This window comes from Dunckerocampus dactyliophorus, chromosome 1 (genome assembly GCF_027744805.1).
Source record: "Dunckerocampus dactyliophorus isolate RoL2022-P2 chromosome 1, RoL_Ddac_1.1, whole genome shotgun sequence".
Taxonomy (NCBI): domain Eukaryota; kingdom Metazoa; phylum Chordata; class Actinopteri; order Syngnathiformes; family Syngnathidae; genus Dunckerocampus; species Dunckerocampus dactyliophorus.
This window is the reverse complement of record NC_072819.1, coordinates 9,613,693-9,634,405: the sequence shown is the minus strand read 5'-3', so window position 1 is coordinate 9,634,405 and position 20,713 is coordinate 9,613,693. Positions and strand designations below refer to the sequence as shown.

At 41.6% G+C, this 20,713-nt stretch overlaps 3 protein-coding genes across 3 annotated transcripts; all 3 read right to left on the bottom strand.

Annotated features, from left to right (window-relative positions):
- Positions 1 to 2,241: 2,241 nt before the first annotated feature.
- On the bottom strand, positions 2,242 to 9,292 carry LOC129194039 (zinc finger protein 771-like). The gene is made up of 2 exons (XM_054798973.1): positions 8,808 to 9,292; positions 2,242 to 4,917 (listed from the first exon to the last, which is right to left on the bottom strand). Exons 1-2 carry the CDS (start codon positions 9,001 to 9,003, stop codon positions 3,842 to 3,844), a joined length of 1,272 nt encoding a protein of 423 aa, XP_054654948.1. The 5' UTR covers positions 9,004 to 9,292; the 3' UTR covers positions 2,242 to 3,841.
- Positions 9,293 to 9,556: 264 nt separating this feature from the next.
- LOC129194867 (zinc finger protein 184-like) lies at positions 9,557 to 13,557 on the bottom strand. The gene is made up of 2 exons (XM_054800396.1): positions 13,144 to 13,557; positions 9,557 to 11,030 (listed from the first exon to the last, which is right to left on the bottom strand). The coding sequence occupies exon 2, from the start codon at positions 10,970 to 10,972 to the stop codon at positions 9,959 to 9,961; it is 1,014 nt and encodes a 337-aa protein (XP_054656371.1). The 5' UTR covers positions 10,973 to 11,030; positions 13,144 to 13,557; the 3' UTR covers positions 9,557 to 9,958.
- Positions 13,558 to 13,919: 362 nt separating this feature from the next.
- Positions 13,920 to 20,568, bottom strand: LOC129194399 (gastrula zinc finger protein XlCGF57.1-like). The gene is made up of 2 exons (XM_054799649.1): positions 20,348 to 20,568; positions 13,920 to 19,297 (listed from the first exon to the last, which is right to left on the bottom strand). Exon 2 carries the CDS (start codon positions 19,259 to 19,261, stop codon positions 18,197 to 18,199), a length of 1,065 nt encoding a protein of 354 aa, XP_054655624.1. The 5' UTR covers positions 19,262 to 19,297; positions 20,348 to 20,568; the 3' UTR covers positions 13,920 to 18,196.
- Between the last annotated feature and the right edge of the window lie 145 nt (positions 20,569 to 20,713).

Genomic DNA, 20,713 nt, shown 5'->3' with positions numbered 1-20,713 from the left:
TATACAGTATCTTACTTTATGCTATCTTAGATAGTGAGGAGAGTACTTATACTACTAACAATAATACTCCTAATAATAATACTTATACTAAAATATTCTAATACTTATCTATATTCTATTATATAATCCTGTGTCCTTCAAATATTCTATCACTGCCCTCTGTATATCTCTTACCCCCTCCCCACCTGTTCCTAAGATACCCTCAATGCTCCATTCCCTTCCTATCTTCTTAATTCTTTTCCTTAACGTTACACGTTCTTCCCTATATCTCTTGCAGTGTAGTAATATGTGTTCTACGTTCTCTATACTTTTGCATTCCATACATACTTTTGATTTACATTTCCCTATCAAAAACATCTTGTCATTTAACCCGGTGTAATTGAGCCTCATCCTAGTTAACACTATTTCCTCTTTTCTGTTTTTTTTCTTCACCCCTTGTGCACTGATAGATTTTTGTACTTTATAATACTTTCTCCCGCTACTACTCTCATCCCACCTATTTTGCTTCTCCATCATTTGTTTTTTGATTATTGCCTTTACTTCGCCTTTACCAGCAGGTATATCTATCATTTCATTCCTTCTAATTCCCATTTTAGCCATTTTATCTGCCACCTCATTCCCCTCCACCCCTACATGTGCAGGCACCCAGCAAAATCTTATGTCTATTTTTAACATGTGTAGTTGGAATAAGTTTTGATGTATTTCTAATAATAAATCCTCTCGACTTGATTCCATATTATTAATACTATATAATGCTGCCAGAGAGTCCACACAACATACCACTCTATCTGGTTTTATTTCCTCTATCCATTGCAAGCCTATAATAATTGCCATCATTTCTGCTGTATAAACCGAGAGCTGGTCAGGTAATCTTTTAATGATGCTATAATTCATTGTTGGTACATAGATTCCAATCCCCACCTTCCCTTCTTCGCTTTTTCATCCATCTGTATACATATCTAAGTAACCATAATATTTCTTTTTAATATATTGACTTGCCTTATGTCCTTTTTCACTATCTTTCCATTTATTTTTTTAACTCTGTTATATGTATATCTACTTCAGGTTTAGGAAATAGCCAGATAGGAATATTGCTTATGGGTGTAGAATTATTAATATGTATATTTTTTATGTTATATTTATCTATTTTATCTTTAATTACCCACCCAAAGCTATTACTTTTAGTTGTATTATACTCCCAACATTCCTCTATCACATTCTTGGCCAGATGTCCATGCCTACATCCTTTAAGTCTACTCCAGTATGTTAACATAAGTTGATCTCTTCTCAGGTCATACGGTACTTCTCCTAACTCAACCTGCATTGCTTTAATTGGTGTTGATATGATTGCACCTGTACATATCCTAAATGCTTTGTGAATATTTCTTTCTATTTTCATTAAATGTGTTTTAGCTGCAGCTCCATATACAAAACTTCCATAATCTATACTTGCTCTCATCAAAGCTCTCTATATATATATTAGTGACTGTTTATCTGCTCCCCACTCCTTACCTGGAACAGCTCTCATTAAGTTTATTATCCTCTTACATTTCTCTTCTACCTTTTCCACATGGGTCTTCCATGTGCCTTTCTGATCTAGCCACATACCAAGATATTTAAAATGATCTACTTTTTTATCATACCTCCCCTTGTGGCGAAATAGTGCTACTACATTCAATTAGTTATTTGCGTGCAGGTTTTTGGAGAACAGTACATATTTTGAGAATGCAACTGTTAACTTTACAATCTAATCACAAAATGTGGGGGGGGGGCGACTTCTCTTATCCTTGCATAAATGTGGAGCTTGTCAAGCCATGCTATCACCATGATATTGATTGTGATACATGGGCACATATAGCGCATGATATCACAACACAGTCCATCTAGCCGAGAATAAACAAAATCCATGTGGGCTAATACTTTACAGATAATTCGGTTTTCTGTTCGTAGTTGTTCATGTGCTTGTTCTTGTTTCCTAGTCAGTACAGATTGGTGTGACACGTGACATGACGCCTGGACGCGTCGCTGTGTGTAGAAACGTATCAAACAGTCGTATTTTAACACCAAAAACGTCATTGTTATATTCACAACTGAATGGAAATTGACTGAAAATCATAGGTGTGTATTTTGCTGCTCGGTAATAAGAATCGTCAACGTCAACAATAACACGTGGGTGGATTGGATAGAAAATATGTGAGAAAGAACATCCACGAACAACATCTTTCGTAATACTTTATTTAGTAAAGTAATACTGGACTGCCCATATACAACTTAGATGTAATCGACATGTAATCCAGCAATTAAAGATACTTAACCACGTAGCAGAAAGTTTGTATTGTGTTGTACAGTATAGTGTGCAATGTACAATAGCATTTTGTTTCTATGCCTCTGATGAGCACCACGACCACAACTGAAGCAGATGTCATTTAAACACACATGAAAACATTACCGACAACACGAAAGAGTTGCATAAAGTTATATTATCCGTTAGCGCGACGGGTTTAGTTCACTGACAGTCGCGTGTCGGCTTCATCTTCTTCGACACACACACACACACACAGCCATACCATGACCACAATCACCCCTTTGTTTTAAACCTATTTGCCTTCCAGATTAACCCATCACACAATTTTTCCAGAGAGGAACGGACAGGAATAGGAGTGCGTTGAGCTGGGTTTGAATTGTAGTGAAGGGAAACAAGTACAAAGTTACACTATTAACAGTTGGACATTGTTTTGACACATTTGGTAAAGATTATATATCAAGAGATACATATCTTAAATTGAAAAAAGTAATTCAAATTAATTAAAAGTAATTAACATTTATTACCACATAAGCACGTACTGATTCTCAGGTACCGGGCAATGGTTCCCATCCTGTGTGTCTATTTAAAATACATTTTTGACAAAAAGGTTTCTATCCAGTATGGATTTTTGTTCTTAAATCACCTTTTTGAGAAAATCTTTTACCACACACACCGTACAAGGAAAGGGTTTCTCTCCAGTGTGTATTCCTGTTTTTTTTTCAGCAACATTTCATTAAGAATATCTGACCATACACCGAGCAAGGAAAGGGTTTCACTCCAGTGTGTATTCTTGTGTTTTTAAATCACATTTTTGAGAATATCTTTTGCCACACACTGTGCAAGGGAGAGGTTTCTCTCCTAAGTTTATCCTTGTGTCTTTTGAAGTGAGATTTCTGAATGAATATTTTACCAAAAACTGCATGCATATATTTAAATATTTTTGTGTATTTTTAAATCAGCATTTCGAGAAAATGTTTTACCACACACTGAGCAACGAAAAGATTTCCCACTTCTACTGTGACCTTTCAAATGTGACCGCTGAGAGAATCTTTTGTCACAAACTGAGCAGGCGAACGGTTTCTCTGCCGTGTCATGTGTCTTTTCAGAGTTCCCTTCTTGGCAAAAGTTTTGTCACTTTGAGAACATTTCAAAGGGCCCCTGTCAAAAAATAGGTATAAATTAAAATATGATTTGGGTTGAGATATTTTTCAAATATATCCATGAAACAATCTCGTTCTCAGTTGCTCTCAGAATCCCTGGTGGCACCCCTGATTGAAATATTTTAGTTAGCGCTGTTCACACGTTACATTTGACAGTCCAAGTTCATACCTGTGAGAGATGAAACAAACATTGCGGACGTTTCATCATAATGTCTGTTTGCAACATGAGAAGTCATTATTAAAAAAAAAAAAACAAAGGTAATACTCTCTTGCTTATTAGTACGTCCCTTTTTGTGTTCTTTGAAATCCAGATGGATGCATCCTCAAAAAAAGTTTTGAAGTTACTCGTCAGTGTGGGACTTTTACCACAAACTGCTCAGGAAAAAGGTTTCTCTCCAGCGTGTAGTTTTGTGTGTCTTTTTAACTCACCTTTAAGGTAGAATGTTTTATCACACACTGCGCAAGGAAAAGGTTTCTCCCCAGTGTGTATTCTAGTGTGTTTATTTAAATCAGTTTTTTGTGAGAATTTTTTACCACACACCGAGCAAGGAAAAGGTTTCTCTCCAGTGTGTATTCTCATGTGTACTTTCAAATGTGACTGCCAAAAGAATCGTTTACCACAAACTGAGCAGGTGAAAGGTTTCTCTCCTGTGTGTATTCTTGTGTGTGCTTTCAAGTTTGATTGCTGAGAGAATCTTTTACCGCAAACTGAGCAGGCGAATGGTTTCTCGCCAGTGTGTATTCTTGTGTGTACGTTCAAGTGTGACCGCCGAGATAATCTTTTTCCACAAACTGAGCAGGTGAAAGTTTTCTTTCTTGTGTGTACTCTTGTGTGTTCTTTCAAATTTGACCACTGAGAGAATATTTTACCACAAACTGAGCAGGTGAAAGGTTTCTCTCCTGTGTGATGTCTCATGTGTCTGTTCAGATTTCCCTTGTGAACAAAAGTTTTATCACACTGAGAGCATTTCCAGCGTGTGTTGTCAGTGTGACATGTCATATCAGCTTCAGAGTCTTCATCATCAGTGTCAGGAGAGTGTGACGTTATGTCGTCACTATCTGATAGTGGAGCTAAGAGGTTGTCTGCTTGTGATCCTCCACAGTGGTCTCCATCAGCTTCTGTTGTCATGTGATGAGTGGAGCTGCTGCTTGGAGGCTCCACCTCTCTCTTCTCCTCACTTTGACCTTTGCCTTCATCATCTTCACTCTTCAAAGGGACACCAATCACTGGGAACTCCTCCAGTCCTTCAAGATGATCTCCCTCCTGACTGATGCTGTGATCCCCCTCTTCCTCTTTGATATGAGGGCGCTGTGGCTCCTCCTCTTCCTCTTTAATTTGAGGGCGCCATTGCTCCTCCTCTTCCTCTTTAATGTGGGGGAGTTGTGCTTCCTCCTGCTCCATCCTGGAGTTCCACTCCTGCTGCTCAGGGGAAAGATGTTCATCACTGATGCCTGCAGGACACAAGAAGACAAAGACATGCTTTAGGAAAGTCCAGCTCACGTCACGTCATGTCAGGTGAGGCATTGTCCTGCACCAGCATATGTTCTGAAAATGTCTCTGAAGATCTCATCAGTGTCCCTACGGCAGTCAGGAGACCTCCAGCTGACGCGTGGAGTACGATAGTATACAGACTAGAGTTGAACAATTTTTTGGAGAAAAAAAAATTAAATTCTGATTTTTCTGGCAGATATTGTCACATTATTGTACATAATATATAACTATTGCTGGGTTGCACATTCAATATGGCCACATACACGCTCAGTATCTTTGTACAATGTTTGGCAGATGAATGTGAATAACCGCACGTCATTGAAATGATTTGCTCCAACTGTGTGAGTGTGCATGGTGTGTTGCATGAAGACATGAAATAGTTGAAAACGAGGCAAAAGCTTTTCTTACACGTCAGACCTAATGAATGCAGATGAAAATAATGCTTCTAACTTTTCTACCTGTGTTCTTACACCAAGTCAGTCTGCATTAATACATTCTGTTTTCATTGTTTCTCTGTGTTGTTTTCCCATTGCGGTGTAGCGTATGAGCATTAATAATAAATCAATTGTCATAAACAATTCGATCGCGACCCTGTTAAGCTGCTCCGTGTCCGCGTTCGTTCATTCCTGCTTGAAATGCCAACTTCTCAATAGCCTCCGAGACTGTGAATGTGTCCTGACTGCTGATTGGATGACTAAGGAAAAGAGAGGTGACAGATTTGGATATACGATTATGGTTGTTTTTGTTTTGAACTCCTGCACTTAGAGTTCCATCCATCCATTTTCTACACTGCTTCATCCTCATTAGGGTCGTAGGGGCATGCTGGAGCCTATCCCAGCTGACTTCGGGCGACAGGCGGGGTACACCCTGGACTGGTCGCCAGCCACGGGGAGAACATCCAAACTCCACACAGAGATGGCCAAGGGAGAATCGAACCCTGGTCTTCCCGATCTCCAGGCTGTTCCTGTATTGGCCAACATGCTAACCACTAGACCACCATGCAGAGTTAACTGTTCCAAACTCAAAAGCACAGTACCAGTGGCAGCACACACTCTATGCTGGTCAAATAAGTGGCAAAGGTAAAAAATGTAATTCTAAAAAATAAAAACGGAAAAAACAGAATTTGGGAAAAAAAAAAAACAACTGAATTTGGATTGGAAAACAGATTTCATAGGATTTCATAAGAGAGTTTGTTAAAAAAAAAAAAGTCACATATTGTAAATCACCACAAATTAATCTATAACCATGTCAAACCCTAAAAGTATTTTGCACAGACATTTTTTTGGAATTGTATCTTTTATTGGATGGACTTTTATTGGATCTTTTATTGGATTAGGGACCTGACTTCCAGAGTCGGTTACAAAAGCCAAACAATATTGTTGGCCATGCTGCGTAATAAAAAAGTAAATTCAGCAATACTTTGACTGCGTTATTTTTAATGCTTCGAAAAGCTATTTTCATAACCATATTCAATTCCACAAATTCATGTTTGTAACAAAAGCTTATTATTATATATATTTAAAAAATGCCCAGAGTGAACTCTCTTCCTGCCTGTTTGGAGGCGCGCGACGAGGAAAACAGACATGCATGCACATGGCAACATATTAAGGGCGGCACAATTATCGAGTTAATTTTCATTTATTGTGCGATTAATTAACTCTTTCATTATCATCCCAGGCCTAGTCCCCATGAGACATTTTATTTCTGAACGAGAAATGTTTTAATCTTGTTTTAATATATAATACTGTCGCCACTAAAGGTTAGCAACGCTACAGGAACAGTTGAAACTGACAGTCACTTTATTACGCAGATCATCGTAAGCACGTTGTTCCATGAGGTCCGCGATACGGATCAAGACATCATGCTATCTTCCAAACAGTTCCTCAGTTTGACACGTGTGTTATAGACGAAGTGAAGATCAACCGTGAGGTTTTTAGCATCATTGCACATGAAACAAAGGATATTTGAAGTGAACACATTTCTTTCACACTCACTTTCTCCATTTTGAATCTGCAGAGAGGTTAGACGCAGCAGAGCTTACTGAAAAAATAGAGCACTTACTGGAACGTTATGGCCTTCACTACAAACCTTGTAGGCCAAGAGGACGATGGCGCTACGGCTATGAGCGGTAAGCATTCAGGGACCAGAGAACTGGCTAAACTTGCTTTCTATATCCATTGTAGTGCACACTGTCTCAATTTAGTGTTGGTTGATGTTGTCAAAAGTATCCCACAAAGGAGATCTTTTATTTGTTACTGTAAATGGCCACTTCCTCTTGGGCTGCTTATCTTGTCGTAGTGGGCACCCTTGTGCATCTCTATGACTCGGATAGCTATACCGACCTGGGGGTCAGCTCCTGGCAGGTTTAACCAAGTCAGGCGGGTATTCCGTGGTAAAGTCCAGACAGAAATCAGCACCTGGTCCTCCAGGTTGGGGGTTGGGCATGGGGCCAACGACCCCACCGCATTAAAAACTCCATCTCGTTGCTGAAGCACTGACGAAAAGTGAGAAACCCTACCCCCGAGGAGATGAAACCTCTGCAAGCAATAAAGTTCTAGCGACTATGAAGATACACACTGAAAATCATATGGAGAGGATGCGTTGAAACCTTCTACTAATACTATCATGGCAAACCTGGAACATCACGACCATGCACACAGCAGGAAAGACGTCATTAACTGGAGGTGGGATGGAGAGGTACAAGATCCCCGTCCTTGGCCTGTGTGGAATTAGATGGCTCCAGACAGGAGAAGTCAAACTGGCCAGCGGGGAGTACCCTGGACACCTTGATGAAAACGCACCACACAGAGGGAACGGCACTGATGCTCCCTGAAGACGTTCAGAGGGCCCTCATTAGCTGGGACCGACCCCACTAAATCAAGGATTACCACCGCAAGATTCCAACCCAAGATTGAAACCCAAATAGACTACATACTGTATTATAAACAGGAAGTTCAGACGCACCTTCCTAGATGTGCGAGCGATGTGTGAACATGGGTCAGACCACCATCTACTGGCTGGAAAACTCAGCCTGAAGTTGAAACACTGCATCAACCCCCCCGAACAGAGCGAAGTTCAACCCACAGCTCTTCCACGACATAGGAACAACTCAACTGTATCAAACCACGCTACAGAAATGACGCTGAAGTTAGCTTCCGATTCATCAGCCTCTGATTCAATTTAAGGTGGTATTGCCCTAATATGCCGTGCGACTTGTCCACTCGATGTGATAACATTTTAGGCACCTTCGCCTGAAACCCACTATTGTTTTTGTGAAAACTCTTTGTGAAAACACAATAAAGGTATATTTCTGTATGTTTTCAGCCTCTCGTCCATATTAGACCTGGACCACTTTGAAAACCACCGGACCTACACCTCTCAAATCTGGACTGGATTAATCTACAGACCCCAAAGGTTCATAAAAACACAGTTTGGGATTTGTGAAACCTTTATTCTATTTGTGAAAATGCAATAAAGGTACATTTCTCTATGTTTTCAACCTCTAGTCCATATTAGGGAAATATGGGTTTCACAAATCACAAACTGTGTTTTTAAGAATCTTTGGGGTCTGTATGTTAATAAACTGATTTAAGACAACAACAACAAAAATCTTAGGAGCCACGTGGAAGCCGAAAGAGACGAAATTTCCATCGCTAATGCAAAACCACAGCAAAAAAAAAAACAAAACAGCAGGAACTCTGGGTGACCACCAAGAAAATATCTATTTCATCACGCTAGTATCGATCCAACACTGACAAGACCTCTTAATATCGATTCAGGGAGAAAGCTTTTTATGAGTAGTGTTACTTAACAAATAGAAAGCTTATGTACATGTGAGAATGGCACTAACCTGCTCTGTGTAACGAAACTTGGGGCTTCTTGAAAACAGCGTCCAGTAGTCGACGTTGTCGCTCGTTCTCCTCTTTTGTTCGACAAAGTTCCTCCTCGTACTCTGCTATCGTTCTTTCTAACACTCCAAATATTTCTTCAACAGCCACAGTTAGTCGCTGATTCACCAACGCTCTCAGCATTTGTATTTTACACATTTTCACACAATCACAACACTTGTCAGACTAGACGTATTGATTTAGCCTTAGCGACGTATTGATGATAACTTCCGGGTGTCTTTGTTACCGCTAGCAAGCTAAGCTAGCTTGAGAAGCGTCGCACTTCACTGAGATGAGTTTATCCTGATGTAACACTGGCATGAATAAAACTGCCTCCCTCTGTCACTTAATCTCTGCGTCGTTCACATTACTGATTTGTAATATTTATCCGTTGTGTTTTTCTCCGAAGGCTACCCGAAATACAGTACTGTATACTGTAATTGCAAAGTTGACGGCCGTGTGCGCATGCGCTCAGCAACGTCATTAGTGGCGTCACTTTGATGAACGACTTGACTCACGCTCCGAGGGATCGCAACAGTACATCCCATACAAATATTTCCATTTTACGATAGTTAATTTTTTGTGATTTCAAGAGTGACAAAACACTTTATTACAGTCACTCAATATTTGTGATGTAAGAAAGAGCGATAGCAAAGTAAGAGAAATCAAAACTTTATTGATGAAAGCCAGCCAATCACAGGACACATGAAGACAAACAAAACATTCACACCATCACTGAGGGGAACCATGGATGCCGTTAGGTCTTTTTTTGGCAGGCATGAGCCTCCATATAATCACTGTACATTTAAGGGCTGTCAAATTATTACAATTTTTAATCAGCCTTATCTGTTTTTTCTGTCTGAAATATGTCAATTTCAGAAAGATAAACAACAGGACAGGATTTTATATTTATCTATATATCCGTATTAACTGCTCCAAATGAACTGGAAATTATAATCAAGCAGAAAGATGCCACACGTTTGAAAATCTACTTGCCTAACACTAGTCTCTTGAACATTTCCATCACACTTTCTAGAGTTACACAGTGCCCATGAACAGATGAGCACCTGCACAGCACCGGCAAAGTCATCTTGTGAGAGAAACTTTAAACTGCTCAGGAATAAGGGTTCTCTCTCGTGTGTACTATTGTGTGTCTTTTTAAAAGACTTGGTTGAAAGAATCTTTTACCACAAACCGTGCAAGAAAAAGGTTTCTCTCCAGTGTGTATTGATGTGTGTCTTTTTAAATTACCTTTTAGGTAGAATGTTTTACCGCAAAATGAGCAACAAAAAGGTTTCTCTCCAGTGTGTATTCTTGTGTGGTCTTCCAAATTTGACTTCTTAATGAATCTTTTACCACAAACTGGGCAGGAAAAGGGTTTCTCTCCTGTGTGAATTTTTGTGTGTTTTTTTAATTGGTATTTTTGATAGAATCTTTTACCACACACAGAGCAAGGAAAAGCTTTCACTCCAGTGTGTATTCTTGTGTGATCGTTCAAATATGGCTTAGCAATGAACCTTTTATTGCAAACTGAGCAGGCGAAGGGTTTCTCTCCAGTGTGATGTCGCATGTGTATTTTCAGATATCCCTTGTTAACAAAAGTTTTGTCACATTGAGAGCATTTCCAGCGTGTGTTGTCAGTGTGACATGTCATGTCAGCTTCAGAGTCTTCATCATCAGTGTCAGGAGAGTGTGACGTTATGTCGTCACTATCTGATAGTGGAGCTAAGAGGTTGTCTGCTTGTGATCCTCCACAGTGGTCTCCATCAGCTTCTGTTGTCATGTGATGAGTGGAGCTGCTGCTTGGAGGCTCCACCTCTCTCTTCTCCTCACTTTGACCTTTGTCTTCATCATCTTCACTCTTCACAGGGCCACCAATCCCTGGGAACTCCTCCAGTCCTTCAAGATGCTCTCCCTCCGGACTGATGCTGTGATCCTCCTCTTCCTCTTTAATGTGGGTTCGCTGTGGCTGCCCCTCTTCCTCTTTCATGTACGGGTGCTGTGACTTCTGCTCTTCCTCTTCAATGTGGGGGTGCTGTGGCTCCCCCTCTTCTTTTTTAACATGGTGGTACTGTGGCTCTTCCTCTTCCTCTTTGAAGTGAGGATGCTGTGGCTCCTCCTGCTCCATCCTGGAGTTCCACTCCTGCTGCTCAGGGGGTAGATGTTCTTCACTGACGTCTGCAGAACTACAGAACAAAAGAAGACAAAGACATGCTTGAGAAAACTCCAGCTTTTCTTCATAACGTGAGGCATTGTCCTGCACTAGCATATATTCATATAAAGATCACGGATATCGGCGATGCTCTTATTTCACTTCCCCATTCTGTTCTTTGTCACGCTACTTCGCTGTCAGGCATGCGCTCCTGTGTGTAAAGTGCGCACAATGAATAATGACACTCACAGTTCTCTTCAGCTTTCAATGACTCGGCGTTGTACACCAAAGAGTTCTATTGTGATTTTAGCCCCGATTAAAATTCAACTTGTACCGAGTTATTGGACTCGGTGGCACCTGTCAGAATGAAAAGGAGCCAAGCCAGCGACTAGACCTTGGCTCAATGAATCCACTCGTGAAATCAGACGAGAAAGCAGACGGGCGGAAAGACGATGACTCCATGTCTCCCTAGAATATTTTAATGATTGCCTTTTCAAATAGCAAAATGCTGCAAAAACTGCAAAAGCTCAATTTTTATATGTTTTAATCTCAAACCGTCACAAATCTTATTACTACTTGAATGCTCTTTTAAATCCCAGTGATTCCTCTGGCATCGTCCCATCCCCCAAACTGTGTGAACAGTTCCTGAAGTTTTTCAGAGTCAAAATTGCTGACATCAGGTTCAATATTATACCCCTGCCCTGTCCCTGCCGTGTCTACTTTTGGCCATTTTGAGAAGGTCTCACTGGCCTCCTTGACAAAAGTTGTCCAACAACTGCGGCCAACTTAGTGTCCCCTTGACCTCATTCCCCATTCTCTGTCTCTTTTCGGTGACTGCGTCACTACTCCTATGTTACACTAAAATGTATTTTGGGGTAGGCTCCAGCACACCGGCAACTTAAGTGAGGATAAACGGCATAGAAGATGGATGGCTGGATGGATGTTTGTTTCACTCTCTCACCGTATTGAGATATCATCGTTATCATGAGCCTTGTATTGCGAATCATATCGTATCGTGATGTTCCTTGAGATTCCCAGCCCTATCCTGAACCATCCATCTTCTTCTACTTATCCTGGGTCAGGTCTCCAGGCCAGTTAAGAGACATAGTCTCTCCAACGTGTCTTCCTGGTGCCCTAAACACTTCACCACGCAGGCGTACAGGGGACATCCTGACCAGATGTAGGAACGTAACTCGACGAGTAAATCGGGAGCTTTGCTTTTCGGCTCAGCTCCCTCTTCACCTCGACAATGCGGAGTACTCATCACTGCAGACGCTGCGCCAATCCGACTGTGCGTTTGGGCCTGCCAGGTCCGACCACCAACCTACTCCAATCAACACGGTTCCACCCCGGCCTCGAACAAAGTGGAAAACAGTTTAGAGTGAACTCCCACCAGGTGGTGATCGGTTGACAGCTCTGCCCCTCTCTTCACCCAAGCGTCCAAGACATGACCAACGGCACGACCACAAAGCCGATCATCAAACCGCGGCCCTTATGCTTGAACTGTTGTGTTTGTCATGAACCATCTTTTCAATGTACCCACAATGAAGTGAACCCATTATTCATTCACCCCTCAGTCACACTAAATATCACTTTTTCAGGTCAACATTTTCAGATGCGGAGATCAGTCTTTATTACTGCCTGACTGATCAGATGTGTTGCTGATTTATGGGCAAAAGCCAGCAAAACAAAACCAAGTTTGGAAATGTTACTTTTGGTCAGTAAAGCAAACACGAGAGCAATGCATGTGACGTGAAATCTTTTAAATATGAGAAGAAGCGCGAGTGTTAAGTCATCTCACTGTGTGCTCCCATATGCAAGGCCTGTGACAACCGATGTTTGGCGCAGTGTTTTGGAGGTTTTTTTCGTTCAACAAAAAGTACTATGTGCTCCTGTTATGCTTCAGAGTGTTTATTCCTCCAGTAATAAATTTCAAGTACTCTGCTCACACGCTTGATGTGTGTATGGGAGCTCGGACGCCTGCACTGTAAATTAAAAATTCTGTTAATGTAAACACAGAAGCTAACTGAAAAATCTCCATCTCAACACTTTAGTAGCGACCCGACGCTGACACGACCCCTTGGTATCAATTCACGGAGAAAAACCTAGAAAGATTCTAAACACGTAAGAGCAAGAATGAAACTAACCTGCTCTGTGTAACACAACGTGAGGCTTCTTGAAAACAGCGTCCAGTAGTTGACGTTGTCGCTCGTTCTCCTCTTTTGTTCGAGTAACTCCTCGTACTCTGCTATCGTTCCTTCTCACTTCAAAAATATTGAGTTAGTCGCTGATTCACCAAGGCTCCCAGCATTTGTATTTGACACATTTTCACACAAACACAACAGTTTACGCTCACGCTTGAGCTCTGCTTATTTCGTCATAACTTCCGGGTTTCTTTGTTAGGAGCTAGCAAGCTAAAATAGCTTGAGAGGCTTCGAAGTTCACTGAGACGAGTTTATGCTGACATGAATAAATTGCCTCTCTCTGTCAGTTTTCTCGCTCACACTACATATTTTATCCATTGTGTTTTACTCTGAAGGCTACCCGAAATATATGGCCAAAGGTGGTGACCAGTGTACGCATGCGCGGTTTACATCATCACTGACGTCACTTTGCAGAACGCCCGATCCATAGCGTCAGAAAATACTGTACATCCCATAGGAATGTTTTTATTTGAATGGATTTTTGTGAATTGTTTTGTGAATTCAAGACAGACAAAACAACACACTTTATTACAGTCACTCAAGAAATATGTTTAGTATTAAAAAAGAACAATAGAAAAGTAAGAACTTTACAGACAAAAGCCAGCCAATCACAGGACTTGATTTATTTATTACTTTTATTAGGGCTATTAAATGGTTAACATTTAAAAACCTACATTAAAAACCTACATTTTTAGGTGTTAAGATTTTGTTTTTCAATTTCTTTCTGCAGTACAATGCTGCTCAACTGATGTTCAGAGGGTAGAGTAGCACATTTTGTTCCGAACACTGATTTTGTACAGACAAAGGAGGTAGTAAGTAGTCCAAAACTTGGAACACCTGTAGGAATTAGTTGCACCAACTACCAAGGCTTGATCAACCTCCATTTCTGCAGAACAGCTTTAAATTGTTGACCCATTTTATGGTTCCTGAAACAGGCCTTTGAAATGCACTTTACTTTTCAGTTTTGGGTAACCTTACCATTTTTTTTTTGCCTCTGGCATGTCCCCACACAATTGGGGTGTTATAAAACTTTTGAGCGCTCGTGTATCTGTACTTACTTGCTCCCCCCAAACAAAATAAAAAACTTAAATCAAGGTAAAAGACGCCACAAATGTCTGAAAATTTGTTTGCCTTACATCTCTTGAACATTTGAATCACCAAGCAAAGACACCAAGTAATTTAAGTTGGATTCACATGTTTTGAGTGTATTTACAGCAAATTGCACTTCCACGTTAAGAGTTACACCGTGCCCTTGAACGCATCATCAAGTGAACAGCGCCTGGCCAGCACGGAGAGCGCAGTGCTAGGTAGGTCCTGCTCGGACAGAAAGGAGACAGATATGGTGGGGGGAGGAGGGGGACACAACGGGCTTGATTTTAAGTAGTTGGAATGGGGGGGGGCACCAAACTCACAGAACTGACGGCCAACATGTTAACAACGGAGAGCGGCAGATGAACACAGGCTCATGGCCAACTAATAAAACACCGGTGTGCAAGGCCAGGCCATGGAGTGACAGCAGGGGTGGCCAATCACATGTCAGCAAAAAAACAGCAGTGCCAATCCCCATAAGCTCATGGGCGGTCTAAAGGGAAACAGGCTTCAGCTTGAGTGGTTGTTTTCTACTTGTGGGTTACATTAGCATTGCAGTGTGTCTCCCTGCTCCTGACTCCTGACCTTACATGGTCTCTAAGCTCCATGTCAGGGATCAGACCTTTGACTGGTAACCATGTACCCCCTACTCCTGCACATTTCCCCCACGCCAATGTAAAAAAAAATGTCCATCCACATGAGTGAAGTCCACCTAAAAACACACCCACCAGCTGTCATGCGCAGTTTGTCCCAACCTGAAAACGCGACCACAAGTGTGCATTATAGCGTATGTTCCATTACAGGTGTCGCAGGCCAAATGAACCCCTGACCAAAATATACCCGGGGATAATGTGGCCTGGGCGAAAGTATACCCTGGGGTGTAAACTGGTCCAGGCTGGTTTATACCTTGGGGTATAAAACAGCCCAGGCTGGGAATATATCACTCTGGGCCACATTATGCACTCAATGTACTATACTGTATCTTTCACCTATTTGTGGGATAGTTCATGAATTTATTGTGTGAATGCTTGATCATTCACACCTATAAAATTCTACACCAATTTTCACAAGTGTATTATTATTGTTTTATACCAATTTTAATTAATGTATTGTTATTGTTGTTATTATTGCACCCTTTTTTTGTCCTCCAACTCCTTCATTTTTTGAGCCGATTCAAACCACTCAAGCATCAAATCATTCAACTATTCAGATATTTCAACAAATTCCCAGATTTTCCTAAAATGTAAAAATTCCACAGTATACTTCCCATTGAAAATGAATTGGGCCATTTTTGAAACGTCCACCATTCACATGTTTCTCAAGCGATTTCAACCATTCCACAGTCTAGAACAGGGGTCGGGAACCTTTTTGGCTAAGAGAGCCATAAAAACCACATATTTTAAAATGGATTTCCTTGAGAGCCATATAATATTTTTTAACATTGAATACAAGTAAATGTGGGCATTTTTAAGGAGGACCTCTAAAGTTATTCTTTTTATTAACATTGTTACACTGAAGCAATCCAATAATAAATAAATTACTTCTTACCATTAATGCGACTTCTGGTGCTGCGTGCTTTTGCACCGTACACCGTATCTTTTTCTTTTTCCAGAATTAGCGATCTGACTATTTGATTTAAGGAAGGGAAGTTCATGCGAATAGGCTACCGCGAATAGGCTACCGCATTATACAGTGATAATCGAATTTTGGTGTTTGACCCGGAAAATATTGGAAGGACAGCTGGCACTGGCTCTGGCCACCCGCATTGTGGTAGAAAATGGATGGATGGACTAAAATGCATAACAAAGTTTTATATTTTGAGTGTTATTTTTAACACTGTGATTTCTGTAATGTACAATAAAAGGTCAGCGAACAAAAAACCAAAAATACATTTTTATCGTGTTAAGACATGTTTGAGAGCCAGATGCAGGCATCAAAAGAGCCACATCTGGCTCCCGAGCCATAGGTTCCCTACCCCTGGTCTAGAAGCACAACTCAATCAGGACATTTAACAAGTTCATTGTATTAAATAAATAGCAGAATTTGCCCATATTCACACGAGCTAGTAGATGATAAACATATAGTTTGGGAGGTTTATAAACATGGCGGTGTAACTAGCAACTTAAGCTGACAGATAAATAATAATAAGCAGGAAAAAAGTGGCTTAAATGACACACGGTACTCACCTTTTGTAAAAATTACAATAATTGTCAGTGCAGTACAAGGATGTGGAGGGCCCCAGGGACTGGGTTTGCTTTGGGCCCCCAAATGATTAAATACGCCTCTGTGTAGAAGTGATCTTGGTCCATAAAGAGGAGGACGCAAATCTTGGCAGATCCCAAATCTGTCCTGTTGAATAATGCATCCCCCTCTTTACTATAAATAAATGAGCTTGGTGCATATTTTTCAATATTTCAGCATTATATTGTGAATTTCTAACCTGCTCCTCCCACTTATGCCTGAATTAAACACATTTTAAAGCTTTCTTATACCGTGTGCTTTGGTTGTTTTGTAATTACTCATGAACTCGACAAAAAGAATGGCTTCATTATCAAGAAGTACGGTGCCTTAGAAAATAGTACAGCATCTCATAGCTTGTGTTTTAGCAGAACCCGTGCGCCCACGGCCTGCGTGCAGATCATGTCGTGCATGCAAAACTCGGCACAACACATGTTAGTGTGCTGTGTGACTCCAACACGCACTCAGACAGGTTTAGTGTGGACCCAAACCAGGACAACGCAGGTCACAGTAGGACAAAGCATGTAAGTCACAGGTGTCAAACTCAAGGCCCGGGGTCAGATGTGGCCTGCCACATCGTTTTATGTGGCCCGCGAAAGCCTGGGAATAATGTCAATGTCAATCATGCTCTTTCATTTTTCATTATCTGACCATGCAACAAGTGTTCCAAGCATTTTTTGTTGTCAAAAATAAATACTTGAATGTCTGCTTGACACTCACTTCACTTCTCATTTGAAAGCAAATTACCATCGATTTGTTAGTAAAAATAGAATAATCAAATGCAAGGGAAATTGTGTAATAACATCATGAAGTTATCTTCATATTTATATTGATATCTTCTTTTCCTTTCGGCTTTTCCCTTCAGGGGTCGCCACAGCGAATCAATTGCCTCCATCTAACCCTGTCTTCTGCATGCTCTTCTCTCACACCAACTACCTTCATGTCCTCTTTCACTACACCCATAAACCTCTTCTTTGGTCTTCCTCTAGGCCTCCTGCCTGGCAGTATCATATTTATATTGATATACTGCACATATATCGTCAGTTACAAGAGGCCCCATGAGGGCAGCCATAACTGTGATGTGGCCCTCAATGAACACGACTTTGACACCGCTGATATACAGTAAGGGATGCAATAAGCACACGAGATAGATACAGATACAGACTGGACATTTTCACTCAGTTGAGGCTGAACATGCAGCACTGGGGCCCCCTGTTGGCTTGGGGGCCCTAGGCATTTGGCTAATGCAAGAAACTGTCCTGGTGCAGCACTAAAATAAAATCCGGTTTTCAAAAAGAAACACAAGCGGCTTGCTGGTCTGCCCGGTAGGGGGGGTGCTGCGGACTGGGTGTTGGGGGTCCTGTCCCAGTTCTGCCCGCCCCCGCGGGACCTGTCTTGGGTGGTGGGAGGCAGTCCCCCACCTTTCATACATTCTCAGTGACGAATATACCAATACACACTATGTCCGTTGTATATGTTGTATGAGTATAGAGTAATACTGTCTCGCTTAAATGTACTTCCCTTGTTGTGTTCTTTGAAATCCAGCTGGTGCGTCCTTTCCAAAAAGTTTTCAAGTTTCTCCCCGGTGTGGATTCCTATGAACGCATATTGAACAAAAACAGTGTTCTTCCAAGGCTATCTTCTGAGAGAAACTTTTACCACAACCTGCTCAAGAAAAAGGTTTCTCTCCAGTGTGTACTCTTCTTGTGTGTCTTTTTAAATCACCTTGACAATAGAATGTTTTATCACAAACCGTGCAAGGAAAAGGTTTCTCACGAGTGTGTATTGCTGTGTGTTTTTTTAAATTACCTTTTAGGTGGAACGTTTTAGCGCAAACTGCGCAAGAAAAAGGTTTCTCTCCAGTGTGTATTCTTGTGTGTCTTTTTAAGTCACTTTGTTGAAAGAACCGTTTACCACAAACCGTGCAAACAAAAGGTTTCTCTCCAGTGTGTATTCTTGTGTGTGCGTTCCTATTTGACCGCTGAGAGAACTTTTTACCACAAACTGAGCAGGCGAAAGGTTTCTCTCCTGTGTGTATTTTTGTGTGTTCTTTCAAATGCGCCTGAGCAATGAACCTTTTCCTGCAAACTGAGCAGGCATAAGGTTTCTCTCCAGTGTGACGTCTCATGTGTATTTTCAGATTTCCCTTCTTAACAAACGTTTTGTCACATTGAGAGCATTTGCAGCATGTGTTGTCAGTGTGACATGTCATATCAGCTTCAGAGTCTTCATCATCAGTGTCAGGAGAGTGTGACGTTATCTCGTCACTATCTGATAGTGGAGCTAAGAGGTTGTCTGCTTGTGATCCTCCACAGTGGTCTCCATCAGCTTCTGTTGTCATGTGATGAGTGGAGCTGCTGCTTGGAGGCTCCACCTCTGTCTTCTCCTCACTTTGACCTTTGTCTTCATCATCTTCACTCTTCACATGGACACCAATCACTGGAAACTCCTCCGCCTGACTGACGCGATGATCCTCCTCTTCCTCTTTAATGTGGGGAAGCTGTGGCTGCTCCTCTTCTTTCAGGTACAGTGGCTGTGGCTCCTCCTCTTCATCTTTAATGTGTACATGCTGTGGCTCCCCCTCTTCCTCTTTAACAGAGGGGGCCTGTGGCTCCTCCTCTTCCTTTTTCATGTTGGGAGGCTGTGGCTCCTCCTCTTCCTCTTTAATGTGGGTGGGCTGTGGATCATTGTCTTCCTCTTTAATGTAATGGGGCTGTGGCTCCGCCTGTTCCATCCTGCTGCTTAGGGGGAAGGTGTTCTTAACTGACGTCTGCAGGACACAAGGCGATAAAGACATGCTTTAAGTCAGGCTTTGCTCCATCACAAGAGACATTGTCGTGCACCAGCATATGTTGTGACAATAGCAGACAGGGTACAGTTTATTAAAAAACATAAATGAGTCTAAGAAGTATCTGTAAACATTTTGGAATGGCCTTTATTGGTTTATTGTTTATTTGTGTAGGCCTGGGGAAGGTGCTCCGTCTAGCACACAATCCTGGTGCGTCAGCCCCAGACAGAGTCAGAGTCGGTCCGTCAAAAGACTCTCAGTCCGCACGATGTCATCGCGACAACATAGCAGTTGTCATGGAGACGACCGTGAACGGGCCCCAAACACAGTCAACAATCAGCAGGTGTCCGTGAAAGAAGGGGTGAAGGATCCAGAGCGTCTCAATGCAGCAATCTCCTGGAGGCGTTGTTCTAGCAACGACCTTGGGACGAGGCATTTGCCGGGGGGGAGGCCGAGATGCAGACGAGATTGTTTGGGTTAGTGCGCATTCCAATAGCAGCAGCATTCCAATAGACTCGGCTACTCTGTTTGCCCATTCTGGTCTCTCAATCGATTCATCAATCATGACAGGCAGCTGCGACCGTCTCCGTTGAGCGCCAACAGAAGAACCAAAGCGAATTTTAATCCTCATGTTTCGGTTATCCCCCTTATGAACAACCAGTATTAACATGAACAAATAACTCCCAAGGAGTCAGTGGCTCACCAGCCATCAACCTCACCACACGTCACTGCTGTACAGTATTTCCTTAAAACGACAAAGGGTGGATAAACCCCATGTGGAGTATATACGGCAAATTCTAGTATCAATCCTATGCAATTTATAAATACAACATTATCGACAGAGTAACAATATCACAACAAAAGCACATATTTCTGAATGTAGTAAACAGCGAACTGAAAAATCGCCATCTAATCACGCTCGTATCGATTTGACACTACCCTTGATATCATTCACGGAGAATATATTTTATAAGCAGCGTTTATGAACAAATAGAGAGCTTACAAACGGGTGACAGTAAGAATGGAACTAACCTGCTCTGTGTAGCACAACTTGGGTCTTCTTGAAAACAGCGTCAAGTAGTTAACGTTGTCGCTTCTTCTCTTTTGTTCAACAAAGTTCCGCCTCGTACTCTGCTATCGTGCTAACACTCCAAATATTTCTTCAACAGCCGCAGTTAATCGTTGATTCACCAACACTCTCGGCATTTGTACTTCACACGCTTTCACACAATCGCGACACTTTACTCACTCACTTGATCGCTCCTTAGCGATATGTTGATAACTTCCGGGTCTCTTTGTTAGTGGCTAGCGGGCTAAACTTGCTAGACAGGCTTCGAAGTTCACCGAGACGAGTTTATGTTGAATAAACGAATAAAACTGTCTCTCGCTGTCACTTAA